Below are 26,830 nucleotides of genomic sequence, written 5' to 3' on the forward strand. Positions count from 1 at the left end.
GCAGCAACAGCAGGGAAAAAAACCACCCTGCTCTCCAAGCTTCACCATTCAAGATCCCAAGGAAAGTCCGAAGTCAAGGGAGTGCCCAAACGCAGGCTGCTGGGCTGTTAGGAACCAGTTAGCTACCGGATTCCCTCCTATTTCCTGGTGTACCAGCCTGGGAGCCCACAGCCTCCAAACCCATCTGCTGGTCCCGACAGCTGGCAAGGACAGAGAGAATGAGGAAGAGAGCACACGAAGGATTAACCCCTAGGAGCACCCTAGAAAAAAGGAGGGAACTCCAGGGTAAGTTCTTGCTGTGCATCTGTGTGTATGCACCTGTAAATAACTCAGCCTAGCTGTGGCCCGAGGGCTCAACAGCAATGCTCCGAGTTTGAATTTGGTACAACAGAGCTCTGAAAAGTGATTTGGGGTCTGGGTATCCATCTAATTAGGCAACCGGAGTTAGCAGACACATTAGATCTTGGTTCTGGCTCTGCTTGGTCATTCAAGAGGTGATTAGAGGCTCATTAAACAAGTACCATTCCTCTTGATTTCAAATTAGAGATGGCAGACACAAAACGGACAGACAGATGCATACAAAGGGGACCAATTAAGACGACAGGCAGTCTTCAGAGAGCTCTTCGGATGTCGTTCTGTTTTGGAGGGCTGTTCTCTAAGTCATTTTGGCTTAAACAACAACAGAAAAAAAAAAAAGACATTCAACACGTGGGATTATCCTAGCACCAGTAAGCTGCATCTGGTTCTGCCACACGAGCTAACACAGCAGTAACTGACACTGAGGGTGTTTGTTCATCTCAACAGCTGATCTTTCAAGCAAGACATGAGAAGCTTGGTGACCAGCAACAGCTGTTAAAGAGGTTTAATAAAGGGAAGGATTTGGCTCCTTTATGAGGGGCTTCAAATGCAGTCTTACACCCAGATACCCAGGCCATTCTCATCTTGGTGGGACTACAGGCGAAGAAAGGAGGCTATGTCCAGCCTACGCTCACACTTTATTATATACAGAGACACGGTGAGTGTAAGAACATCAACACGGGACGTGGACAGTCAGGGAGGCCCGAATAAACTGTCCCCCGCCCCCTCGGTGCAAACAGTCAGCATAATTTATACAAATAATACAATATTCGAACAATAAATAAGTCTGATAATTAAGATCAATAAATAAAAAAAAAAACGTAGAAAGACGAAGCAGCAAGGAATGATTCGAGGGCTGCGACACATTCACAGCAGTGACAATACCAACAACATCTCACCTGCACAGCAGCAGCTGGAGCACAGACACCCCCCCGTCAGCCCTTTTCTCTCACCACACCATGGCAAAATCCACTGAGAGGGGGGAAGAAGGGGAGAGTCGTACAGTTCACTCCTGCTGTGCTTTTGAGGTCTGGTAGCCCTCTCTCCTTCACCAGCCCCTTTGGAAAAGGGTGCTTGAAAACAACGTACAACCACAGACCCACTGTGCGCAGTCACAGCTTGTCTGAGTTGCTTGGCACAAAAAAAAAAAAAAAAGGGACAAGGACAGTCTCTCTTCCCTTTCTACAGTCCTTCAGACAGACACTGGCACAGTTATTAACCGAGTCAGGGCAGGAGGTGGTAGGGGAAACATATCTAAGGAACAGGGGAAGAGAAGAGATGAGGCGAGGCGATGCTCTCTTCCGCTCGTGGGAGGCAGAGATGCTCTCATCCATCGCTCCAGCACGCTCCTCGCTCCTTCCACACGCCCTGGCACCGCTGGAGGCTGGGCAGGTGAGAACACCAGCTACTCCCCTGGCAAGGAGGGGGTTACCACAAGGGCTGCAGGGATGCAGCTCAAAAGTCGAGAGTTACGCGAGTGGAAGGACAGCAGTAAAAGGCCGCCACTGGTTATCTAAGAGAAAAATAAGACAGCTGTTCCCTAACCCCTGCAGCGGGAGAGGCCGTACAGAAACACTGATTTGACCCCAGGTCAGCCTCAAGGCCTCCAGCTCTCTCCCAGAGACGCTGGCACATGAGGGAGAGGACTCTGTCCATCACGGACAGCTCTCAGCAGAAAGGAGGCAACTTGAGCCCTGCCCCTCCCTCCTTCTGCCCCCAGAGAAGGGTACCGGAATGTGAAGAAACGGGGAACTGAGGGAATACGGCGGTGAGAGAGAAATGGGAACAGATGGAGATCTGGGATGGGGAACCCGACCCCTCTGCCCTCGCGTGTAAAGACTGCTACTCATCCAGGCCCGGTATCAAGTCTGCAATGCTGTCCACGTAGTAATGGGGCACCATATCCTTGGCGGCGGCACTGTCGCTGGCCATGTAGGCCTGCGCCTCTTCGAGGCGGGAGACACCCGTCAGGGTGAGGATGGTGGAGAGCCCGCAGTTCTTGCCGAAGAGGATATCCGTCTCCAGGCGGTCCCCCACCATGAGGGTGCGGGACGGGTCGACGCCGAAGCGCTCCACGATGCACTCGAACATGTAGGTGTTGGGCTTGCCCACCACCAGCGCCTTGCGGCCCGAGGCCGTTTCCACCGCAGCTGTGAGACTGCCAGTCCCTGGGGGAAGAGAAAGACACAGCGGAAAGCGGCTCAGCACCGGGAGGGACACGCGGGACGGCAGCCAAAGCCAGCACCCCGACCCTCCGGAGGCTCACCGGGCGTCCGCCGGCCGTCGCTGAGCGGGTGCCAGGGGTCGGGGTCGGTGGCCACCAGCAGGCAGCGGGGGTCTCGCAGGTAGCCGCAGGCCTGCGCCAGCTTGCCGAAGGTGAAGTCCTCGTCGTAGCCCACCAGCACGGCCCGCACCGCCTCGCCCCCCGGCTCCCCCTCGCCCGCCAGGCGCAGGCCGGCGGCCCGCACCTCGCCGCGCAGCCCCTCGCCGCCCAGCACGAAGACGAGGCCGCCGCCATCTCCTCCTCCTCCTCCTCCTCCTCCTCCATCTCCTCCGAGGCGCTGCCGCAGGAAGAGCGCGGAGCACAGCGCCGAGCTGAAGACGTGCTCGGCCCGCACCCCGCGGAAGCCCAGGCGGCTGAAGCGCAGCTCCAGCTCGGCCACCGAGCGGCGGCTGTTGTTGCTGACGAAGAGGGCGGCCTTGCCGCAGCGCTGCAGCCGCTCCAGCAGCTCCGGGGCGCCGGGCACGGCCCGCTCGCCCGCCCACAGCACGCCGTCGCAGTCGAAGAGCAGCCCCTGCGCCGGGCCCAGCACCTCCCGCAGCCCCGCGCCGCTCAGCCGCCGGCAGCTCGCCATGCCGCCGCCGCCGCTCCGCCGCCCCGCCGCCCCGCCCGACTGGCGGCCGCGCCGCCCGCTCGGCTGCCCCGAAGGGCGGGCGGGGGGCGGGACAGAGGCCGGGCGCGGAGGGGGATTGGCTGAGGCGTCTCCTCCCCGCCCGGCATGGCCGCTCGCCCCCTGTACCCCGCAGCGCTGGCCCGCGGGCGCCATCTTGCCCCCCCGGATATAGTTGCAACATATCCATACCCATATCCATGTCCATACCCATATCCATATCCGTATCTATATCCATACCCATACTCATATCCATATCCATTATCCATACCCATATCCATACCCATATCCATATCCATGTCCATACCCATACCCATATCCATGTCCATACCCATACCCATATCCATACCCATATCCATACCCATATTCATATCCATATCCATTATCCATACCCACATCCATATCCATACCCATTCCCACATCCATGTCCATACCCATACACATATCCATACACATATCCATATCCATATCCGTATCCATGTCCATACCCATATCCATACCCATATCCATGCCCATACCAATACCCATATCCATACCCATTCCCATATCCATACCCATATACATATCCATACCCATATCCATATCAATACCCATATCCATATCTGTATCCATATCCATACCCATATCCATATCCATTATCCATACCCATATCCATATCCATACCCATTCCCACATCCATATCCATACCCATACACATATCCATATCCATATCCGTATCCATGTCCATACCCATATCCGTACCCATATCCATACCAATACCCATATCCATACCCATTCCCCTATCTATATCCATACCCATATACATATCAATACCCATATCCATATCCATTATCCATACCAATACCCATATCCATATCTGTATCCATATCCATACCCATATCCATAATCCATACCCATATCTACATCCATACCCATATCCATATCCATACCAATACCCATATCCATATCCGTATCCATATCTATACCCATACCCATATCCATAATCCATACCCATATCCATACCCATATCCATAACAATACCCATACACATATCTGTATCTACGCCCATACCCATATCCATATCCATAATCCATACCCATATCCACATCCATACCCATTATCCACACCCATATCCATACCCATATCCATTATCCATACCAATACCCATATCCATACCCATACCCATATCCATATCCATTACCAATACCCATATCCATACCCATATCCATACCCATACCCATTATCCATACCCATATCCATACCCATATCCATATGCCCCCCACTCTTTAAATCTACTTCCAATAGATACATCCATGTGCGTGTGTGCAGTCGTTCTTTTGCTTCTTTTTAAATAAAAACCTCTCACTGGGAAACCAACCGCTTGCCTTTTCCTCTTCCCAGTCCCAGCTTTGAGGCGAAATGTTGGCGGAATGGTGGCGGCGTGCCCGCCAACAGCCGCTGCCGGGCCTGTCCCTCCGCCCTCCGGGCCTGTGGCACAGCGCTCTGCCCACTGAGGCATCTCCCACCCGCAGGCAAAATGGCGCAGGGCCTCCCCTTCCTTCTCCCCTTCCCCCCAGGAGGAAGGCTCTTGGCGGTGGATGAGGAGGGGGATGCAGGCAAAGGCTCACGGCCGCTGGGAGCTGATGGTAGCCCCACACCTCGCTCAGTCATTCTCCGCCATCAGCGATGCCACCAGTGGGGCTATGTCCCCCCGCTGGCCCCTCGTCCGCAGCCCAATCTGGGGTGGCGGTGGTGGCCTTGGCGGAGGGAGGCCCCGGGGACGTCAGGGACTCGCGGCTGTGGCGCGGTGCTGGCTGTGGTGGCAGCGGTGGTGGGACGGAGGGAGCACCCATCCGTCGCGGCCGGGCTTTGGGGCTGGTGGCATGCTCAGGGGCCGTGCTCCGGGGCTGGGCCACGGGTGGTGGCACTGTAGGTCGGGCTGGAGCCGGGCGCTTGGCTGGAAAGAAACCAGAGGGTCATGGTGCTGGCTGTGGGTCTCAGGTGGACTGATGGACAAGCTGACCCTTGCCCAGCTCCCATACTGGAGTCTTGAGATGAAGGGTCAAAGCACATGCAGTTTTTTGGGGGGTCTTTTCCCACCCTCTTCCGTCACAGGGGGACATTAGGTTTGAACTGGGGATGCTCCCCCCTCAGAGGACCAGTCACGTCCATCCCACAGTCCCACCATGGCTTGGGTGGGGTTGGAACTAGATGATCTTTAAGGTCCTTTCCAACCCAAACCATTCCATGATTACAAAACGAGGGGCTGGATCTTGGCCACGCTGCCCATCCTGAAGCCCTTCCCCTCCCACGTGGTGGCCCTAGCACCCTGTCTTGCAGGACGTGGTGAGATGAAGGCAAATTGGACAAGGTAGCGTTGGTGGGGTTGTCTGCCCTGTGGGCATCTCCCAGGCATTGTGCCTGCATGGTCTAACCTTTGCGGGTGGAGTCGTTGGCTGGTATCGGAGCTGGCGGCACTGTGGCTTCGGGGGACGGTCTGGTCACCTCTGGGGAAAGCTGCTGGGTGCTCACCTCAGGGTCCCTCGTGCTGGGGGAGAAGGGGACAATCAGGCTCTGGCTGTCCCGTTGACGGCAGGAGCCAGCTCCTCTGCGGGGCATGGTGGTGGTCCTGGCCACCTCGTGAGGATACGGCCCATGGGGTGGGGTGGGATGGAGGTGAGGAGCCCCCTGCTCCTGCCAGACTTACACTTCTTCATCCGGGAGAGCCGGGGAGCTGGCTACGGGGGATTTGGGGGATGGCTCTTCTACAGGAGTGTCCTTGCTGAGTCTGACATCCGCAGGCGGCGTAAACATCCCTGAGACGTTGAAATCTACATCTGGGTGGGGAGAAAGGCCAGGAAATGATTGTTGTGCCCGTGCTAGACACAGAACATCCACGGCAGGAAACTGGAGCTGCCCAGGACATTCTTCACCCATCCCTCTGCAGTTCGTGGTTGCAGCGGGACCTGGTGCTTTTCTTCTGTGCCCTTCACCTTGTGTCACCACCCCCTGAGGACAGGAAGGCAGAGTGAAGCCCTACCTCCGGGGAAGAGGGTGTCCGCGTTCTGGATGAGGGCTTCCACGATGCCCACCACCTGAATGGAGGAGACCGAGGCCAAGTCCAGCTGCACGGGGTCTCTGAGAGACAGAAGTGGGGGAGGCATCAGGGAAGGACTTTTGGGAATTAACCCATTTTATGCTCATTCGGCAGGGGTAGGGCCCCCAAAGGGCTTTGTCCCTCCCCTGGAAAGCTGGCATCCCACCCAGCCAGACCTCACCCTGTGCTCTGCTGTGGCCACAGCAGGTTGGGGCCCAGCACGATGGCGATGTTGCTGGGGGTCATTTTATTCACCTCCTGGTGCTCGGCCAGCTTGGCTAGAAACTTGATCAGATACCTGTGGGGTAAAAGGAGAGGGTGAGGGGGCCGTGAGTGTGCATTTGGGAAGTGAATGGCTGCCCCTGGTGGTTGCATGGGGTCAAAGAAGCCACAAAACACCTCAAATTGTTGTAGCTGTCCTGGGGCAGGCGGCTGCAGGTGTCTCGCAGGCTCTGTACACGGCTGTCAACATCCTTTAAGCTGCAAGAGAGAGAAAAGGGAGGGAAGGAGACCTCAGCCAGCTTCATAGGACAAAGATGGACACGGCACGTGAGGGAGAAGGGCTGATGGGGGGCATCGTCCCAACTTCTTGCTGCATCTCCTCCACCACTCCTGCCTGCCCTAAAGTGAGGAGCCACACAGCTGCTGGGCTTGAGCTTCAGAGCTGTCTGAATTTCTTGTGAGCACCAGACAGGCGGCAGCTGGACCGCACGCTGTGGTTGTGTCTCCCCGTGAGACAAACGAGGCCGAGCATCCCTGCTCTGAGTGCCGGAGGAGGCAAAGCGGGGTAACCGCGGGCTTTTTCAGTCCCATGGGGCTTTTCCCCCTCGCCGACCCACCTGGCCACTTTGACCCACTCGTCGTAGAGCTCGAAGGTCATCAGAGGCTGGGGCAGCTCCCGCAGGTAGGACTTCAGCGCTCCTGCAGGGGAGCAGCAGGGGTGATGGAGGTGAGAGGATGGCAGCGCCTTCCCGACCCCATTCCCCTGCCCCATGTCACCGTCACCCACCGGCCACAGCGTGGGGGTCTGAGTAAAACTCCTCCAGGGCATTGGAGCCGCTGGCCAAGCTGCTCTTCAGCTTCCTCAGCACCGAGGCGCCCGCCGCCAGCCGGAAGAGTCCCTGGGGATGGAGTGAAGGGATGAGGGAGGGCTGTGTTTTTTGGGGAAGAGGGCACGGGGTGACGAGCGCTGCCCACCTCCTCCCTCATGCCGGAGGCCAGCAGCATCATGACGCAGGCCTCGATGGGCAGCGCGATCTCCCGGCCCAAGCTCCTGAGGTGGGTCTCCAGGGGCACGCCGTAGTACCCTGCCACCGGGGTGTCCGCGGCGAAGGAGGGCTCTGGAGGAGAGACGGGGATGCAGGGAGGGAAGGAGCATCCTGGTGGCATCCAGCCTCGGTGGCATCTCGCTCCCAGCTGGGGATGGCTTGGTGGAGGCAGCGTCCTCACCCGGCCTCAAGCTGCCGTGCCGGCCCAAGGTGGGAGGCAGCAGCAGGCACGGGGAGGAAAAAACATCTTTTCCAGCCTCACTGGCCGTGCTCGCAGCCCTCCCCAGGCTGCCTGGAGAGCAAGCAGGTACCTGTCTGTCTGTGGCTCTCCTTCAGCTCCGCCAGAGCCGAGTCCAGAGACCCCAGGGACTGCCGGTGGTACTGGGCTTGGATTTCCAGCAGCTGCCAAAGAGGGGACAGACGGCTAGCACTCAGGAACCCCCCGGGCTTTTTTACCCCAGGAGATGTCCACACACTAAGTAGGACTTGCAAAGACGGGACTTACTCTGATGAAGTAGCTGGCGTAGCTGTCCTCTTTGGTGGAGAAGTGGTAGAGGTCAGCCATGTACTCGTCCTGGGAAGGGAGACAGCGAGAAGAGTGACCCTCTGCCTCCTGCCTGGTCTTGGGGCATCTCCCTGTTTCTGCTCCCGGAGCTGCTGGAGAGGAGCAGGTCTCCAGCCCTGGAGCTGCCCCTCGGAGGAGAGCCAGTGACATTCTCACCTTGCACTGCTCCACCTTCCTCTTCACCTCCTCCTCCTCTTCCTTCAGGATCTCCAGTTTGTTGGCAGAAGAAGCCCCCGGGACGGTTCCAGCGCCAGCGCTGTTACTGGAGCCCTTGGCAGCTTGGTTCAGCCTTTGGGGTGGGAGAGGAGACGCAACGCCCAGCTCATCAAAGAGGAAACAGCATAGGGCAAATGTGAAGAAGGGGCATGAGGACGAGGAGGAGGACAGGGAGGCACTCTGGGTGGTTTCTCTAGGCCAGCACTGCTCACTCCCCTCACCCAGAGGATGCCGCTGCTGAACCCAACAAGAGCCGGAGCAGGGTGATCAGTGCCAGGACATTTTGCTTCCCTCCGCAATGGCACTGCCCTTCTCTCCGGTGTGATCAGGCCAGCAGCTCAGCCCAGAGCAGGGTGCACCCACGGACAGGGTTGCCTGTGTCGTACGGTGCTGGGGACAAGCTGGTGCCTCTTTGACTTCACCCCGGCCCTGGGAAATTCTCTCCCCACATTAGCAGAGGCCAGACCTCTCCCCCTTACCCCAACCCAGCTGTCCCCCCATGGCCACAGCGTGCCCCGTACCGGCTCTTGATGGCGTTCCAGTCGGAGATCAGCTTCTGGAGGGTCTTCTTGCGCTTCAGGATGATGGGCAGCTCCTCCTGGGAGAGAGGGGCCGGAGTGAGCGGCAGAGGTTTGGGGACGGGACAGCAGAGCAGGGGCTGGCCAGGGCTACCTCGCTGAGCTTGTTGAGGGGCTGCAGGATGTCGCGCTCCACAGCGATCTCAAACTCGGCCAGGATTTTGGCCAGCGAGCTCTGGATGCAGCAGCCCATCTCCAGGGCTTTCCTGCATGGGTGAGAGAGGTGAAACAACCGCAGGCTGGAGACAAGTCAGCCTCTAACCCAACGCCCCCCACCATGCCCCTACCATGCCCCACTGATGCTGCTGTTTTCCATGCTCTCGGGACGGGGTTTTACAGCTTGGCTTGGCTGTGGGAACCCCAGAGCCAAAACACTGCCCCAGACAGGGTTTTGCCATCTTTCTCCCACCAGCACTTACCCGAGGCTGGATTCCGTGTCCAGTTCCTTGAAGCTCTCAGCCATCGTCATGGACAGAGCCATCAAAGGCAGCTTCTTCTGCACAGAGCCAAAGTTTGGGGAAAAGAGATGAGATGGTGTGTGGCAGACATGCACCGGTCCCCTACACCTTCCTCTGGTCCAGCTCCCCGTTGGCTTCGGGGCCCGAGGAAGGACCCTTTGGAGGTAGCACTCACCACTCTCTTGTCCATCTCGGAGCCGCAGTGCCCCTGCAGACAAGCCTGGAGCCGCTTGGACACACTGTGCGCCGCTCGCTTGGCCGGCTCGATCCTCTGCTCGATCTGGGGGCGGAAAGGTGGCACCGGTGAGCCAGCTGAGATCAGCCAGCGCTGTGCCGAAGCCGCCGTGCCGGCCCTGGGGCTGCCGTGGGGCAGGCAGGAGCGTCCCGGCCCCGTGACTTGGAGGTGCCGGCGGGGAGAGTCGCAAGATGGGACGGGGCACGTCCCCACGCGTGGCCACAAGCCGACACACGCCCGCCGAGCCGGCCCACGCCTCACCTGCAGCAAATCTTCCGTCAGGAGCTCGGTCGCTTCTTGGGCTCTGTGGAGGAAGGGGAAAAAGCCATTAGCAGATGGGGTGGCCTCCTCGGGGAGGCAGGTCCTTGTGCATCTCACCCGCCTCTCTTTGAGCTCCGGGGAGTGGGAGGTGCTGGCTACTGCCTGGACCGTCCTACATGAGGCAGAGTGAGCCCAGGAGAAGGGAGCACCAGGAGCAGAAGGCTCAAAACGCCCTGATGGGACAGGGCCATGGCACCGGTGGGAAGTTTTGGGGGTAAAACTTTCTCCCCCAACTGCTTCTTCCTCGAAGGTGAATCCAAGGCAGCTTCTGCTGGAGCCCCAGGGGTGCCTCTGTGGAGCAGGTAGCGGAGAGCTTTGGTGCCGCCAGAACTGAAGCGACTGAACTTTGTGGCCAAAGCGGGGACCTAACCCAACGGCAGCCCTCGGGGTGCCGAAATGAAAGCAGCTCTCTGGTTGGTTTTGCAAGCAAGCGTTCAGAGCGAATCGGGCAAAGGAAGCTGCTGGTTTGCAGCAAATTCAGATCAAAAACCCAGTGCAAAACCCAAGAGCCGCTATGGCTGCAAGACCTCCGCGGCTTGTCGCAGAGGGGAACCCTCGCTTGGAGGACCCGTCCCCTCACTATTCCCTGGGAACTGCCTCATCCCCCTGCCCGGCCAGTCCACATTTCTCTTTTCAGCCTTTGCAAGAAGCGACGCGGGACGAGCCCGTGGAGCCGCAGGAAACGGGGGCGGCTGGCTCGAAATCACGTGAGACCGCGGCCCACGGCGGGGAGGCTCTGCAGCGGGGCGAAAAGCTCACCGGGGGACTGCACGAGCTGCTGGAGACCTGCTGCCCATCCGGCCCTACGTGAAACGGAGGCGCTGCCAGCGTGGGGACGGGGCATCTCCCCTCTGGGGAGGGGAGGTGGGAGAGGAGAACCAGCTCCCTGCTGGGAAATGCAAGAAGAGCAACAGGCGAGCGGGCTGCAGGAGCTGCGGCAGCTCTGCTGGGGTGGTTTGAAGGACCCCGAGGATGTGGCTGGTCCCCCACAGCCTCCCCATGCTGGGGAACCCAGGTGGCGGTGTGCGGAGGTGGCTGTAGGAAAGAGGGAGCTGAGGGGGCTGGGAAGGGAGGGCCCAGCCCTGTAATTTCAGTTCTGGGTTTTGCAAGGGAAGAGCTTTGGAAAGCCAAAGAGAAAAATAAGGAAGCAGCGGAGGTGGGACCAGGCTGTAGGAATTCTTGTGAAGCTGTAAGTCCTCCACGGGTTCTCCAAGGATCCCCAGTCCTCTCCTTGAAGGACATGCTGGGATGATCAGATGCAGGGCATCGTGCTCAGCACGGAGGGCAGCTCCCAGCTCCTGTCACCCTCCTGGTCACCGCACAGCCCAGGGCATGTGGCTGGAGAATCCCTGCCCACGGCCCTCACGTCCTGGGGAAGCCAACCCCGTGCCCAGGTGGGTGCAGGAGAGGCAGTGGGGCCTGGGGAGCCCATCCGTGGTGAGCAGCCCCAAGCAGCTGTCCCACCGCCCCTTGGCTTACACCGAAGATGCTCTAAGCCCAAGCTCACCCCGCACTTTTTCCCTCTTCTTTGCCCACCGGGAAGCCCAGTCCGGCCTGGGGCTCACCCTCCAGGACCTGCGTCCTGCCCCCTCCCAGCCCACCGGCACGGGGAGCGGAGAAGTCCTTACCGGCTGGTGGCGTTGGGATGGGACAGCTGCTGCCGCATCCGATTGAACTGCCTCTTCATCATCTTGAGGGACGGGACGAGGCCGGGAGAGCCCTTCCACTCGGCTGTGCCTGCTCAGCACCCCTCGGTCACGCTTGGCATGGGACGCCCGCAGCCCCTCGGCTCCCCGGGGCCACTGCGCCTCGTGCTGTTGCCCAAGCACCTCTCTCCCTCCTTGCTCCTTCCTCCTTCCCTCGTTCCCCCTTTTGCTGTTTGCCGGCTTGTCCCCTCCCTCGTCCCTCCCTGGGGATGCCCTGCCTGCTTTCTCTTCCCCTCCCTTGGGCTCCTTCTCCCTCTCCCTCTCTTTTGCTGAGCTTCCTTCCTCCTCCTCCGGCCGCCCCTCGCTGCGGATCAGGTAAGAGCAGTTCGGAGCTCCTGCTCCGCTCTGTGTTCCTGTCACCACCCCACAAGTATAAATAACTTAAGCCCAGCCTTAAAGGGGAAATATTGTTACAGCAAACACGTAACAAGGCAGGACAAGCATAAGCTGCTGCAGAGCCCGAGCGAAGGGCCCACGCTCTTTCCTGCTTTCTGTCTCGGCTGGCGCCTTTTCCCCACACCCTACCTGGTCACCCAAATTTTGGGCACCTTTCCACGGACAGCAAAGCCTCCCCTGTGCCCCTCACCGTGCTTTCCCTCCCTCCTGAGCCACCGCAGAGCTGCGGCAAAGGGCTGGTGCCTTCTGCCCTGCAGAGGCCCCCTTCCTCCTCGCACAGTCGCACGGGGACCACAACCTCCCCGTTCCCATGCTCGGGTGTTGCAGAGCTGCACCGGGGCCCTGCTCCTGCCAGGGCGCAACTTCTTCTCTAAAACCACCCCACCCAGCACTTTTGCTCCTGCTCGGCGAGATGCAAACGTCGCTTATCTGCAGCTACCTGCAGCTGGGACTTTCCTCCCCCTGCGCTGAGGTGGAGCGGAGCCTGCTGCTGGCCGAGCTGGCGAGGGAACTAGCAGCCGAGCCCCGACGGGAAGCGGTCAGCTCGTGGGCAGGGGCAGCCAGCAGCAAGGGGAAAAAGAGGCTGAAAGGGCCCCCCCACCTGTGCCCCGAAGCCTCGGTAGCTGCCGGGCTCTGTTCCTCCTTGCTGGAGGGCGAGCTGGCAGCAGGCAGCTGCTGGCACCTCTATTTTCAGGGTGGGGAGAGCAGGGAAGGGTTGGCGAACCCTGCCTGAACACCAGGCTGGATCTAAACCTGCAGCCAAGCAGCCAGCCGTACCTGATCCCCCTGTCACAAGCCCTAGGGGGGGCTCCTGCCTCGCATCACGCTCACCAACAGCAGGCGAGGGCTTGGAGGACTCAGAGCAAATACGCAGAAAAGCCCCCCGAGCCCCCCCGGGCCGGTGGGCCAAGCTGCAGCCTCTTTCCTCCCAACATCGGGCAGGCGGCTGCCGCTTCCCAGAGCAAATCCCCCTCCAGCAACCCCCTGCCCTGCAAGAAAACTGCCCCGCGGGGCTGTTTCCGACCGGGGAAGGAGGAGGAAGTGCTGCTGCGGGCGGCCACGAAGCCACCAGCCCGCAAAAACAGCCAAGCGGGGCGCAGGGGGCTGGGGGCACGGCCCCTGCCCACCGCCTGCTCCCCGAGAGAAGGAAGCAGCGCCCAGCTCGCGGCGTGGAAGTGACTTGGTCTCGAACAGGAATTGAGAGCAGCTCGGGGACTTCCAGCATTCCCCTTGCCCCCTTCATAGGGCAGGGGAAGCGTCGCAGCGAGGGCTTGGGCAAGCAGGGGCAGGATGCGAGGTGGAAACTACCCCTGGCAGGGTGGAAACAGCTCCTCGGAGCCGTCAGGGCAGAGTTGAAACCCCACTCCTTGGGTGAAGAGGCGCAGACTCAGGAAAGAACTCTTTATTTCCCATAAATACAGCAGATTCTTCGCGCCGGGCGTTTTTAATTTTTTTTTTCCGTCTGTTTTCTTCCATTTACAGAATTTGCACTGAAAATATATACAAGTCTGTTCTCGAACCAAACAAGATCTGCAAAGAAAAAAAAAAAAACCCATACAAAACCCTGAAGAGACCAGAAAGGGAAGTAAGACACAGCAGAACCCCAGCACAAAGACCTCGCTTCCCCCTCTCCTCTGCCACTCGCTGCCCCCAGCTCCCAGCCCTCAAGCAGAGAGCACAAAGCCTCCCAGCTCCTCTCCACCTTGTGCGTGTTTCCTTCTACCTCCAGCAAGCTGAGCAGGACCACAGCTTGCCCCCCAGACCCAGCCTGGTTAAAAACAGCCTAGGGAAGGGAAGCAGCTCCTATGTGAGGATGGGGATTGCCAGGGCCATGCCACCCCCCGGTCTCCTCCCCGCCTGCAGATCCCTGCTCTCGTGTCACAGTGATGGGGCGGCCGGGCGAGCCCCCTCCCCGCTGCGGGGAGAGAAAACCGGGGGGTAAAGGTGCACAGGGCACAGCAGCACCCCGTTTTCTCCCCCAACCCCCAGCGTGGCGCTGGGCTCCCAGTGCAGAGCTTACTGGTGCCCCCTGGTGATGCGCTGGGCTCCGGCCTGACCCCCAGCCTGTCGTTTCCCCTGCTGCAAGGGGAAATCAGAGCTGGAAGAAATCACCCCACCTCCTCGTCCGTCTCTTCCAGCCCAGCCAGGGGAGCGGAGAGAATTTGTGGCTTCCCCTCCCTGCCCAGCAGAAGGCTGGGGGGAGGCTCGGCCCCCCACAGACGGCCCCCTTTGAACATGCCCCTGGCAGGGCTGGCACGCAGGACGAAGAGGCGTGATGGTGCAGCCGCAGTCCCAACTGCCTGCTGCGGCACATGGAGCACAGAGGAAGGCTGCACGCCTCCTCCCTGCAGGGTTTCAGCGCCCAGAAGCCAAGGACTCAGAGGTGAAGGGGATGGCGAGGCACGAGGCAAGCCCTTCCCACTGCCCACCTCCCACCGACAGCTCTGCCTGCCCCTGGAAGGAGAGCGGGAGTGGAAAACCTCCCCCTGACCCCCCAAAACAAGGGTGGGTGCCCGCGCTGTGGTGCTGGAAAGACACCCAAGTCCCCCTTCAGCCTTGTTCTGCACCAGCTCCAGGGTGATCCCACCAGAAAGGGGGGTCCAGCTCCCAGGAGAGGGCAAGGGGGAAGCCCCGAGAACTCAGCATGTGCTAACGCAAGGGAGCAGTGCAGAGCACGAAGCAGCTGAAGGGCTGGGAAGGGCGGGGGGAGGACAGACGCGGGAAAGGATCTTCCTTCGCTACACCTTGCCCCAGGCTGAGGCTCTTAAAGCTCCCCCCTCCGCACTCCCCGCTGCACCTAGAGGGGAAAAGCAAGGTTAGAAGAGAAGCTGGACAAACTGGAGAGGGAGAAATGCCTTCGGAAGAGCAGGGAAGGCAACCGTTCACCCGCAAGAAGCTCGACTGCGCTCCTGGTCCTGCGGGACGAACATCTCCTGGTGTCTCTGCTCTCACCCTGGAGGCAGGCTCCCTCTGGCCCCTGCCCGGCCGTCTGGTGCAGAGCGTGAGCAGCAGCCCCCCACCCACCCTCCCCGTCTCCTCAGGCTGCCCCAGCCCCCGGGGGCTGTTTTCCCAAGGACTCTGCAATGTAGTGCCTGCAACGTGCGGCCCTAGAGGTTTCCCCAGGACTCCGGAGGGGGGAACTGGTCCACATCCCCCATTTCATTGTAGGTTTGCTCTCCCATGGTGAAGGTCAGCTTGTATCGTAGCCTCACTTTCTCCTGGAGATGGGGGCAGAAAGGGTAAGCAGTCAGAAGAGGGGAAGAAGGGGTTTTGTCTAGGCAACGAGATCAGCCTGCTCATGCCCCAGGGGTGGCGTTGTTACCTTCTGTGGGTTAGCGAGCAGCAGGACTTGTGTGATGGCACTGGGATGGACAATGGGGTTGAAGGCCGGCAGCTCCGTGCCCGAGGGAGGCTGTAGCTTCACCTTCATCACCTGGGGAGAGAGGAGAGCATCCCACATTCCTGAGAGGGACGTGGCAGCCTGTCTAGCCAAAGAGCCTCCCTGCTAATCTGAAGGCAACATGGTTTGTTCTCAGCCCACAGAGCTCTTCTTTCCACCCACCCTGCCCTTCCTGCGAAGGGAAAATCCCATGGGAAGAGTCTGGGGACCCGAGCCCTGGAACCTGCCTTACCTTGGGGACAGCAGACTGAAAGACAATGTTTCGGATGGGCTGCGGGGCCGTGCTAAGCATAGAAATCACCACCACCAGCACGTCAGGCCTCTCGGGCAGGGCGTCCTTCGCGAAGTGGAAGAGGACACGAAAACCATGCTGGTCGTACACCGTCACAGGGAGGATGCTGCCTGCGGGAGAGGCAGGGACAGGCAGCAGTCAGCCAGGAGGGAATCGGCCTGCAGCAACCCTCCCCACCAGCCACACCGCACACGAGCGGATACAGCTCCTCTTCAGCCCCCCAGAAGCCCAACAGGCAAGCTTCCCTTCCACGCGTGCGCCCCCTTCACACCCTGTCCAGTTGTCTCTTCCCTGATCTGCCTGGTTCCCTTCCAAATGGCCCACTTCCCCCCCCCTTGACAGGCTCGCCCCGCTCCTTCACCCCGGCTCACTGGGTTTGATCGACTCCAGAGGCACAGTGATGTTGGCCAGCGAGATCTCCTGGGGCAGCGTGGCGGCAGGAGGCCGTGCTGGGCCAGGAGCGCTTCCCGGCGGCGTGGTAGCAGCTTTTGGAAGCGCAGCAGGGGCAGGCACCTCCGAGGTCAGGGGCAGCGGGGGGTTAGGAGAAGCGCTCTGCAGCACGGGCAGAGCGCTGGGGTTGGGGGCTGCGGTGCCGGAGCTGCTCCGGTTCTGGAGATCCCTCAGGGTGAGCCGGGGGGGTGGCTGCTTCTCCCTGTGGGGCGAAAGAGACGGAGAGAGGAGCGAAGAGGGCACTGAAACGTCTGTGTCCAGAAGCCCAGGGTGGGGAGAGCTGCGAGACCGCCCTGACCCTGCTTACCATCGCACTTGTTGGGACTCCGGAGGCAAAGACTGTTGCAGCAGGGTCTTGCCCAGGAGGTCCAAGTCATCCAGGCCACTCGTGCAAGCCGAAGGTTTGGGGGAGGACGTGCCAGCATCTGCTTTGACTGGCGGTGCTGCCACAGCGGGGGCGATGTTGAGCTCGCTGCTATCTGATGACTGTGGGAAGAGCGCACAGGAGAGCCCCCCAAGCCCGGGCAGGGTTGTACGTCAGCATCGACCACGAGATCTAGGACGTTTCCTGACCTACTCCATCTCTTTCTCCACCACCCTCCCCACCTGCTTCCACGGCTCCCAGCACGTTACCTGGAAGCTGTTCCAGCCACTGCTGTCACCGGCCTGGGCAGGATGCGGTGCTGGATCGTTCAGGCCTGCCAGAGAGGAAAAAAAGTCATGGAGCCAAGCTACCAAGTGGGTGAGGGCACTAAACGGGGCCTGAAATAAGGCACCTGCAACTGAGGTCCCTCCGGTCAGGCAAGACACAGAAGCAGTAGGGCAGAGCCACCAATACAGCCTCCACCTTGGCCTCCATCCGTGTTCGGGAAGGAGCAGGGAGGATGGTGGTGGTTTCTGTGCCCTGAGATCCCACTGCAAATGGCAGAGAAGTGGCTACCGCTGGGCTGACACACCCCACCTTCACCTGCACCTGGGAGACCACACTGTCTACTTCAAGCTGTTGTAGTCAAAGCACCTACCCTAGGAAACAACCATTTTGTTGGGGAAAAAAAGGACTCTAGAGCCTCCTAGGATGGGTACCTCACAAGACTCCCATGTGAACAGTTCTGGAAGTCCCCATGTGTCTACTGTCAACTTGTGACATCAGCTGCGAAGAGGAAACACGAGGAGCTGGGGGCGACCCACCCTCGTGGTGCCATCTGCTGATGGCCATTGCATCACTCTGGATTTACCTGCCAGGTCAGTTTACCCGGAGCAAATCAGAGGGTACATCCCTGTGGGTTCTCTCTGGCTTGGCAGGAAAACAGGACGGGACTTAAGTTCAGAATCACAGCAGGGTCTTTCCTGCCACCTCCCTCACACTGAGGGACACCTCTTGGTCTTTCACAATTCACGCTTCTGCCACAAGAAGCACCATCCGCTCAGACTCTCCAGGGTCAAGGACATAAAAGAGAGCTTTTGCTCCGGCCTCCTCACCTAAAGACATGAGTTCATCATCCAACAGTGAGACAGAGCCAGCCTGGTCAGGCACAGGGACTGCCGAGCCACCTGAGAGGGTGGGCATGGCTGGGTAGGAAGGGCCTGTTGCTGGGAGGTCCAGTCCTGACAGATCCAGAAGTGCTGAGGTGCTGCCTGAAGAGAAAAGAAAAACAAGGTGAGAGGCAAAACCCTTATCTCAATCCTCAGATTGTGCTGAGAGCCAGTTCCCATCCTTCCTCACACTTCGGAGAGGGAAGTTCCCACCTGCTCTCCCTTCCAACTCCCTCTCTTCACGCATCAGTCATCTCTACAAGCTATTTCTTCATCCCAGTCCAACTCTGAACTCCTGCAGGTTTCACCTGTCCACTTCTTTCAATCTTCTTGTACACCAGAGGAAACCAGCAACAGGGTCTTTGTGCTTGACCTTCCTATCCCCCGTTCCCCAAGTCTGCTCACCTCGAAGGGGACCAGCCATCATCTCCCCGTTGATCTCTTCTCCCCGCACAAGCTGCTTGTAGAGATTGATCACCTGTGTCAGGTTGTCGTTGGCTTGCAGGATCTCCGCTGAAACGGGACAGATAGGAAAAAAGTTTTAAAATAGTAAAGGAACGGTAAGAAAGAAAGAAAGAAATAGTAACATAGTAAAGAGGGGGTAACTTTTATACCCCACTCAGCCTACTCCTTCAAAGCAATTCCCCCGGACATGACAGCATAGAGCATTTTTGCCATTGTTGCTTCAAACCTTCTTGAAATATGTTGATACCTCAGAAAGAGGAGTACAACCCTCGTTCCTACAACAGTGGAAGAAACCTGTAACACTGCCGATTGGTGCCATCTGCCCCCGCTTAGTGCCAAGCCATCTGCTAACTAACCTACAGCCAAGCCACCCCGACGTAGCAGCTGCTGAGAGATACCACATCACAGGTAGCCCAGGCACAAGACTCCTGAGAAAAGAAGGAGACAAAGTGAGAAAGCCAAAGCGAGACGCTTACCCAAAGCTTCGTCATTGTCTTCTGTGTCACTGGCGAGCCGGAAAAGCATGGGCCTCATGCGCTCGCAGCGCTGATACAGCTCCTGGGGGAGAGGAAAAAGGGGCACTGAGGTGAGCAGTGGGATGCTCAGCTGTGGTGCAAAACAGGCAGGAGGAACTCGGGAGGATAACGGTCGCTCATCCCTGCTAAGCCCAAGCCTCTCCTCACCTTCATTAGGTCCTCGTTGCTCTCCGTCGTCTCCCCCTTGCTGTAGTTTGTCACCATCTCTGTCAGCAGCTTCACGTTGTTGTTCACCTCCTCGATGGCATTCACCCTCTTGGAGATCTTCTCCATGCGCTTCTGGTCCTGGGGGGGAAGCAGGTCCTTGCTTGTCAGCGCATCAACTCCCAGGACTCGATCACAGCAATGCTGCCCCAAAAACAGTCTCCACTCCCGTGGAAAACCCCAGACCGTCTCTGCAGCGGCACTTGCCAGACAGGGCTGGAAATGCCACAGACCTTGTGCTGCAGCAGGGTTTGTGCCACAGAAACCACTCGGAGTCACTCCTCCAAGTAAAGGATGGCAGAAGTCACACAAGGACTCTTTGGCACTGCTGCTGCAGAACTTTTTGCAGCTGCTCTGTACGTTTGCCTAAGGACAGAGACCCTCTGCTCCCGTGGCACCCAGCTATCACCACAGAGGCCGTGACTCCCTGCCCTCCTCCTCCCCAGCCGCACCTCCTGAACCATCTCCTTGATGAGCTTGTTGGCAGCCCGGAGGTCCTCGGGATGGGAACTTTTCAGGAGGCGAGCCAGTATCTGCAAGAGAGAAGCACCTCTGAGCCCAAGCCGAGGGGCTGGCAGCCGGAATCACTCCTGCAGCGCTGCAGCTGGTGGAGACACCCAGCCCCAATCCCCAATCCCAGGTCTGGCAGAGGCAGCAGGCAGCACGCAGGTGCTAGTGTCAGAAGAAGTCTTGATTAAAGTGTTCAACAACTGCCTTTTGTAGCTGGACCTTGAATTCAGCTCATGTCTTTTAGTTACAAGGCCTTATATTTCTTCACTTTAATCTCCACGCTAAAGCATAACCCCTCCAAAATTGTCTAATCTTCTTAAGTACATTTCCTAGGTTAATACAAGTTCCCAGAGATGAAGTCACTGACCCGAGATCCTTTTGTCATACATCTTATGACAATTTACTATACCAGCATATTTTTGCAAAACTATTGACCCTGTGCTTTCAAATGTTGGAGATTGCTGCTTTAAATGTGCAGTCGTAGAGGACCTTCAATTTTTGGCATCCCAAAACATGATTCAACTAAAACAAGTTTTGTGAAATTGTTGTTTTGTTTTTTTTTTTAAAAATAAACCTATAAATGCATTTTGACATGATTAATATTCAGTGCAAAAATTAAGTTGGGGTAATGGAACTGCTTTTAAAATGTTTGAACCTGTAAATCCTAAGTGGAATAATTTTCAGAATCAGGTAAATTTTTTTATATGCTTATTCTTAACACGCAGGTATATTCACTTGATGATGGAATATACTTCAGCATTCTTACAGAAAATTCATTACAACCTTTTTTGGGTGCATCATTTTTTTTCATGATCTCTGAAATTTCTATTTCATCCTTCTGATATAAACAGTAATACCAAACTTCCTTGGAATTATCTGTGCTGGGTGTACTTTGTTTTCCCTTAAGTGGTAACTTTTGGGTATTGTTTCATAGCAGGGCATGGTTCATGACAGCGATGCCAGAACTTTTTTGCTGTTGGATAACTGAGCATTGATTAAATCTGGATCAATTTCACATGTTATTTGTCTATTTAGTTTAAATGCATGATATGCTGTAAGTTTTTATGCTAGTTTCAAAAACACGGTCAGTGTCTGTACTGAGACAGCAAAAAACGTACCACAACTGAGTTAAGTCAAAACTATTTGAACAAAGTTGAATTGGCAGACCGAATTTATATACCGTAACGCATCAAAGCTTGGTTTGCAGTCAAAACCATCATTTTTGAGTCATAAAGACAGATTTGACTTTTGACCTTTGAAAACCCAGCTACAATAGCTCGAGGGCCAGCAGAGACCAGGGAGAGAAGTGTAACTGGTCCTCCTTTCTCCTTCGTGGTTCCGGCTGTGTAACTGATGTCTTTCCCTGAAGAGCCCCTGCATTCAAAGCCTGCCTCTGCCTGCCTGCCGAGCACAATGGAGAGCCTGGAGCACAGCGACGCCAGCGCCGGGACAGGCAGAAAGCCTGGTTTAACACGGGGAATCGCCACAGGATTGTAACGGGCTCTTACTCAGACCTCCTCACATGCCCCTTCTGCAGCTGTAATTGGTAAAGAGGGAGACCAACCTTTTTCTCTCACGCTCTGTGGTCAGTGAACAGCCCTGCAGGACACACACAAGTCCCCATTTGTGACACACGGAGACAGAATATATCCCCTGCAGCAAGCTGACGACCCACCTCTGCTGATGAACTAGACCCAGACCCTTGACTCTTACTGGGTCTCCAGCCCCGGGGTCCAGGAGACCCAGCAGCAGTGAGGACGACGCTCTCTGTCCCTCTCCTCGCACAGACCCCTTACCTTTGATTTCTCTTCGTCGTCAAAGATGATGTTCTTGGGACGAGGAGGAGGTGGCGGAAAAGGAGCATCGTCAGGCAGTTTGGGGTCACATTTCACAATACCTGCAGCAGAGACCAACGGAGATGTCGGGAGGCCTCACCCTCTGGAGACACACTGCCACCTAGGGCGATTCTTCCCTAACAGCCCATCATTCCCAGCTGGAACGGAGGGGTTTTGGGTCTGCTCCTGCCAGCTCCGATCCTGAACTGTGGTTTTTATGCCAGAACTGCTGCCCCAACACCCCCAACAATATCCTATCTTTGACAAATCCAGCACTCATGCCACCAAAGCGCTCATATCGCTTCAGCGCCAACCCATTCCAGCGTGCCATCTCCTGTGGGGCGATAACCCCTCCAACCCATCTAGCACCTCAGACCATCAGCAATCCCCCTCTGCCCAGCCAGGAGCCCCACAGGGCTCCCATTCCTTTGCCGATTCCTGCTGCAGAGCCAGACAGACCGATGGTCGTGCTGAGTCTGGGGACAGATACAGCCTGTTTGGGATTCTGCCTGGACAAACAGGGAGAAAGAGCAAGACTTCCATTCCCCTTCCAGACCCCTGCCTCTCACCTTGTTTCTTCAGCATCTGGTAGGCCTCCAAGATCTTCACCTCGTGAGGCAGCCCCAGCGTCCAGCTGTACATCAGCTCCAGGATCTTGGACTTCACCTTTTCTGGTGTCCGGCTGCCGAGATACTAGAGGAAGACAGAAGCAGCAGCTTGAAGCTGATCCGAGCTGTTACAAGCCTGGCCTGTTCCCCTCCTCCCCTCCCCCAGGAGAAGTGAGACAGTTCCCAACGGCGCAAGGACAAAGAGGAAGCAGGCAGGAACGCTCACGAGGCCCTTGCAACACGTCCTCTTGGTTTCCACCACTGGAGGTGGGAGAAATGCTGCAGCAGCAGCAGCCCCTCGGCAACACCCAGGGGCTGGTGGGAACGCTCAGGCAGGTGTTTGTCACCTTGTGAGGGAAAGAGTGCTACCAGGCGGTGGCATGCTCACTGTTTTTACCACCGTGGGCACAGTGAACGTGCCTCCAAAGGCCGTTGGCTTAGTACAGACGACATCCTCCAGAGCAGGCTAGCAAGAAGGCCGTGGGATCTATCCGTTACTGTCCCTGGCCGTTCACCGTCACAGATCACAAGCTGTGACTGACAGCCTCAGGTTTTCCCCAGTTATATTTAGTCTGCGTTCCCTTAACTCCGTGCTTGCTGGCGACATGAGCTGCCTGCCCCGGCTGAAGGAAGGAACATGCCCGGCTGGTGCAGCAGCAGCAGAGGAGCAGGTAAGGAGCTGGTGCTTCAGACAGACTCGCCAGAGCACCGCTGACCAGGCCTGGGCTTGCCCTCAGAGCGTCTCAACCAGGCTGGGACACCCTGGAGAGATGGGGTCACAGTGTCAGAGCCGAGGGAGGCTCCTGAGCACAGACAAAGCCCGGCAGAAACGCAGTGAAAGCATGCTCCAGGCTCACAGACAAGCTCAGAAGCCTCACAAGCGCTGGTTGCGACAGCTCTGGCTGGCCCCCAGCCTCCTGTAATAAGAATCAGCCAGGAGCAGGTGAAAGCTCACCGGGAACATGGACTAAATGTCTCCCAGCATCACCCTGTTTCCCCCACATCCCAGTGGATGTCTGGCCCACCGCTTCTTCCCAAAGCCCTCCTTCCCACCGGACCGGGGTTCCCTCCGGCAGGATCCCGCGGGACCCACCTTGGGTGACACCACCTTGATGAGCTCGTTGAGGAAGCGGAACTTGCCCACCTCATCGTGGAAGCGCTTGCCGCAGCTCTTCATGCAGGACTCCAGCACCTGGGGAGAGGGCCGGGTCAGCTGGCTCGGGATTCGGCTGCCCCTCACCAGGCACGGGGCCCGGGGCTTCCCTTACAGCGCCTCGCGAGGACACCTGCCTTCCCTCCATCATATCACCCTCCCAAAGGGGGGGGAGAAGGATTTTGAATTTGGGGTCAAGTCTTTGCAAAGGTGGCTCACTGGACCATGGAACTGGACATCCGTAGTGCACCGGAGCCATTCGGAGGTGGAGTGAGAGCTCACAGACACTGCTTCACAGCTCCTCCACTCCTGCATTGCCACCTTCAGCCCCTCTCCCACCCCAGGGCTCTCTGAACACAGCTTCCCAGAAACCCAAGCACAACCGGAGGAACCCCACGCCCCAGCCCTCTTCCAGCCCCGCCGCCCCTTACCGTGAGGGCCTGGATGGCTTCCCATTCCTGCGGGGACTGGATCTTGTGCGCCAGCAGCCGGGTGGCGAGCGGAGGGCTGGACGGCACCGAGAGGGAACGAGAAACCCCGCTGGTTATCGCCGATAAACCCGCCCGCGGGCTTCTCTTTGAAAACCCACCCGGGTCACAGGACTGAGGCGCGGATAAAACCCCAGACCACCGCGAAACCCCGCCGGACCCCCGATAAAACCTCAGGCCGCCCCCCAAACCCCGCCGCACCCCCGTTATTACCGAGCCGGCTCCCCGCCGGGTGCCTCGGGGCCGCACCACCGAGGAGGCCGGCAGGGAACCCGTTGCCCACCCCCCGGGGGCCTCACTCACCCCTCCAGCTCCTTGTTGAGCTGCTCGCAGAAGGCGCCGATGCCGTCCCAGTCCAGGTCCCGGTTCAGCGGGCTGGTGGCCTTGTCTGCGGGCGGCACAAGGGCGGCCTCAGCCCCCGGACGGGCCGAGCAGAGCCCCCCCAGCCCCGTCCCCGCCCCCGGTACTCACTGATGCGAGCCTCCAGCGTCTCGGGCTCCATGCCGGGACCCGCCCCCCCCCCGGCCGCCCCCGGCTCCGGCCCCAGCCCCGCCGCCGCCGCCTCAGCGGGGCCCCGCCGCGCCGCCCGCCCGCCGCCGCCGGGCCATAGAGAGGGCGGGGAAGCAGGCTAGAGCGCCGCCCGCCCCGCCGCCGGAAGTGGCGGCGCGCGGAGCCCGCCCCCTGCCGGCCGCTGCGGAGCTCGCAGGGAGGGAGGCGCCCAAGGCCTCCAGGAGGGCATAGAGAGGGGGGGGGGGGAAAGGGGAGGCTAGAGCGCCGGATAATGAAGACAGCCGGCGCGGCGCTTCCCGGAAGAGGGGTGGTGCTGGCAAACGAAGCCGCTTCCGGTGCGGCGACCAAAGCGCTTCCGCCCCGCCGCGGAGCCGCGTGTCCTTTAAAAGGACACCGGCCCGCCCGCTGCGGCGCATGCGCGGTGCGCGCCGGCCGGCCTGAGGGGGGCGCTGCGCGCGTAATGGCGGCGGCGCCCCTGAGGGGAGGGGAGTGTGGGGGTAATAAACAGTGATGGGAGCGCTCCTGGCCGCAGCCACCTTTAATTTATTGTCGTTTTTGTGACAGGGTTCGGCCTTCTGCCCGGCTGAGGGGCTGCGGGGGCGGCTGGGCTGGGTTGGGTTGGGTTGGTTGGTGGGTGGTGGAATCCTGGAAGTAAACTGAGAGAAATAAACCGAGGGGAATAAACCGAGGGGAATAAACCGAGGGAAATAAACCCATGGAAATAAACTGAAGGCCTCCAGGAATGTAAACTGTGCTGCCTCCCCCTCTCCGTGTGGCTCTGGCAATCAGGGCTGTCGCGAACCCTGCCACTTAATAAGCAGCGCTCGTTTTCTCCGTGCTCCAGCGGTCTCGCGAGGAACAATGCGTGTTCGCCTTTTATTTTCCTTTTTAAATAATGCTGGTGAACGGTGCCAACTCGGTGACCTTTGGGGAACGCAGGCCTCCAGCTGCTCGAAGAGCCAGGGGTGCTGATGGCCTCCCCAGCGGGAGCGCCTTGCAGCATTAACCCCGCAGCTGGCAGGCGAGGGAAATGCCCCGGTGTCACGCTCCTAATGGCTTTTCCATACGGATAGCCATTGTTTCTGCGGGGATTTTTTGGCCATTAAAAAGCGCTTTTTTGGTGCCTGAATGTAGGTGTGTTTTTTTTTTAACTCGCTACCTTGCATCACAAAGCTTTTTTAAGGGCCTTTCGTAGACAATTGCCACATCCTTTCCTCTGCTGTGTTCAGGCACGTTTTTACGCGAGTTATTTTAGTCCTGTGAGTCAGTCCTGCCTGTCACTACTACCTCTTCAGCTTTTCTGAGAACCTTTAAATCATCTTTAGGAGACCGGGGCCTAGGTACTGCTATTCTGGGCCGTGTGCGACCTGTGCAGGAGGCGTGCGTCTCCCTGACCCAGAAAGACAGAGTATTTCTGACCAGCGGTTTTTCAGCCGGGTGTCGCACAGCCCCCTTTAGCTCAATTTTCAGTCTGCCTTAGTCTTGAGGCGTTTTATTTTCTTCTCTTCGGCAACACCCAGTCGTTATCAAGAAGGCTGCACCTCGTTTCGGCTGGCTGAAAACAATGGGAAATGAACTCAAGCATAACGCTGATGTTAGCAGCGGCGGCTTTTCAAACCTTTCTTTTCTTTCGCATGGGCTTAGCTGGCTCTTTGCCTCTTGGTTGCATCTGCTTTCTGTGCAACGAGGACCTTAAGAGCAGCAAAAATAAGAGGTTTCTTAATTTTGCTCCCTGCAACAGGGCTAGATGACGTCTGAGAAAAACCTTTCTCACGTACCTCAATTTATTTCTACTGACAGCTGGAATCCCAAACTAGATCTGAAGCCTTAATGGAGCGAGACGCTCCGTACTGTAATTAACAGTGATCCAGAAGGAAAATACTGGAACTATAATTAGCTTGCAGCCAGTCGCAGAGGAAGGTGATTACGCACAAGCCGGAGGCCCGGGTAGTTTTGCATGCCAGAGAAACAACAGCTTTTGCTGGGAGAGGGCTGTGCCATGCCAGGCTTGGCAGGCCCGGCTCCCTGCTGTCCCACAGAGGGCAGCAGCAGGCAGGAGACCGGCTGCCTGCTCAGCCTGGGCTGGGAAAATGCTGCTGCTGCCTTTCGAGCCGCAGCCGTGGGTGAATCATGCCCCAAACCAAGTCGGGAAAGGTGGGAGGGCTGCAGGAGTGGTGTCTGGGTCTGCTGGGTGAGGGGTTTTCCAGGCAGGTGGGACTCCCCACCTGGCTGTCTTCTGCCAGCCAGAAATGCTCCGTCACCCTCGCTCTGTGCCCACGTTTGTTTGGTTTCCCTGCAGTGTGTGTCTGGGGGAAACTGTGCGATCTTTTCAGGTGTGCTCATGTGCAATAGCGGGAGGTATTGTGTGCTTCTTGTTGTCCCCGGCCTGGGAAGTCAGGTTCCCTTTCCTCTGTCATATTTCTCTTTCCGTGGCAAGGCTTTCTACCAGAGTCCTTTCACTTTCCTGCCTCTGTATTGTGGTCTTTTGTTCCCTTTTCTCATTTTCCTTCCCACGGCTGACTGCAGCAGGCAGTTCCTGTGCTTTTGGCTCAGTTACCTTTGCTGCTTTCCCTTGGAACGAGGCTGGCAGCTCCTTTCCTGACATCACCTCGGACCATGCACCTCTTACACAATCCTCTGGCTTTGCAGCCCTGCTATTCCCTGACCTTGGCTAATCTCCTTCCTTTTGCAATACTTCTAAGCACCTTTCCCAGTGGAGTGTTGCAATTAGAGAGGCAAGTATAGAGTTGCAGGCTCCTCCAGAGGGAGAGCAGGTTTG

At 58.1% G+C, this 26,830-nt stretch overlaps 3 protein-coding genes across 4 annotated transcripts; all 3 read right to left on the reverse strand.

Moving 5' to 3' along the window:
* Window positions 1-976: 976 nt before the first annotated feature.
* PDXP (pyridoxal phosphatase) lies at window positions 977-3,297 on the reverse strand. Its single transcript, XM_080576793.1, has 2 exons — window positions 2,624-3,297; window positions 977-2,525 (listed from the first exon to the last, which is right to left on the reverse strand). Exons 1-2 carry the CDS (start codon window positions 3,210-3,212, stop codon window positions 2,200-2,202), a joined length of 915 nt encoding a protein of 304 aa, XP_080432919.1. The 5' UTR covers window positions 3,213-3,297; the 3' UTR covers window positions 977-2,199.
* Window positions 3,298-4,543: 1,246 nt separating this feature from the next.
* On the reverse strand, window positions 4,544-13,301 carry SH3BP1 (SH3 domain binding protein 1). Of its 2 annotated transcripts, none has more exons than XM_080576790.1 (18): window positions 11,594-13,301; window positions 9,906-9,948; window positions 9,585-9,689; window positions 9,371-9,447; window positions 9,046-9,157; window positions 8,895-8,971; window positions 8,314-8,446; window positions 8,098-8,166; window positions 7,904-7,994; window positions 7,522-7,664; window positions 7,334-7,445; window positions 7,164-7,245; window positions 6,724-6,804; window positions 6,506-6,622; window positions 6,268-6,365; window positions 5,935-6,064; window positions 5,663-5,775; window positions 4,544-5,184 (listed from the first exon to the last, which is right to left on the reverse strand). In XM_080576790.1, exons 1-18 carry the CDS (start codon window positions 11,653-11,655, stop codon window positions 4,895-4,897), a joined length of 1,935 nt encoding a protein of 644 aa, XP_080432916.1. In that variant the 5' UTR covers window positions 11,656-13,301; the 3' UTR covers window positions 4,544-4,894. The 2 variants fall into 2 exon arrangements, with proteins under 2 accessions (XP_080432916.1, XP_080432917.1); XM_080576791.1 differs by lacking the exon at window positions 11,594-13,301 and adding an exon at window positions 10,023-11,581.
* A 153-nt stretch (window positions 13,302-13,454) lies between these two features.
* Window positions 13,455-24,163, reverse strand: GGA1 (golgi associated, gamma adaptin ear containing, ARF binding protein 1). The gene is made up of 17 exons (XM_080576789.1): window positions 24,013-24,163; window positions 23,845-23,929; window positions 23,485-23,560; window positions 22,994-23,092; window positions 21,862-21,985; window positions 21,254-21,354; window positions 19,400-19,480; window positions 18,891-19,028; window positions 18,684-18,765; window positions 18,148-18,255; window positions 17,689-17,844; window positions 16,843-16,907; window positions 16,517-16,695; window positions 16,131-16,411; window positions 15,700-15,869; window positions 15,390-15,500; window positions 13,455-15,285 (listed from the first exon to the last, which is right to left on the reverse strand). The coding sequence occupies exons 1-17, from the start codon at window positions 24,041-24,043 to the stop codon at window positions 15,175-15,177; spliced, it is 1,998 nt and encodes a 665-aa protein (XP_080432915.1). The 5' UTR covers window positions 24,044-24,163; the 3' UTR covers window positions 13,455-15,174.
* Window positions 24,164-26,830: the final 2,667 nt, after the last annotated feature.

Source organism: Anser brachyrhynchus, assembly GCF_964034855.1.
Source record: "Anser brachyrhynchus genome assembly, chromosome: 1".
In the NCBI taxonomy this organism is placed as follows: Eukaryota; Metazoa; Chordata; class Aves; order Anseriformes; family Anatidae; genus Anser; species Anser brachyrhynchus.

Bases quoted from the DNA above. Each gene is read 5' to 3' on its own strand.
- GGA1 (XM_080576789.1), bottom strand. From the start codon at position 24,043: ATGGAGCCCGAGACGCTGGAGGCTCGCATCA. The intron at 23,930-24,012 runs GTGAGTACCGGG...TGCCGCCCGCAG, and splicing joins GACGCTGGAGGCTCGCATCA to ACAAGGCCACCAGCCCGCTG. The intron at 15,870-16,130 runs GTGAGCCGGGGT...CCTCTCCCGCAG, and splicing joins TCTGGAGTCGATCAAACCCA to GCAGCATCCTCCCTGTGACG.
- PDXP (XM_080576793.1), bottom strand. From the start codon at position 3,212: ATGGCGAGCTGCCGGCGGCTGAGCGGCGCGGGGCTGCGGGAGGTGCTG. The intron at 2,526-2,623 runs GTGAGCCTCCGG...CTCTTCCCCCAG, and splicing joins CGACGGCCGGCGGACGCCCG to GGACTGGCAGTCTCACAGCT.
- SH3BP1 (XM_080576790.1), bottom strand. From the start codon at position 11,655: ATGATGAAGAGGCAGTTCAATCGGATGCGGCAGCAGCTGTCCCATCCC. The intron at 9,448-9,584 runs GTGAGTGCTACC...GGCTCTGTGCAG, and splicing joins CCGAGATGGACAAGAGAGTG to AAGAAGCTGCCTTTGATGGC. The intron at 6,065-6,267 runs GTAGGGCTTCAC...CTCCCCACCCAG, and splicing joins GGACACCCTCTTCCCCGGAG to ATGTAGATTTCAACGTCTCA.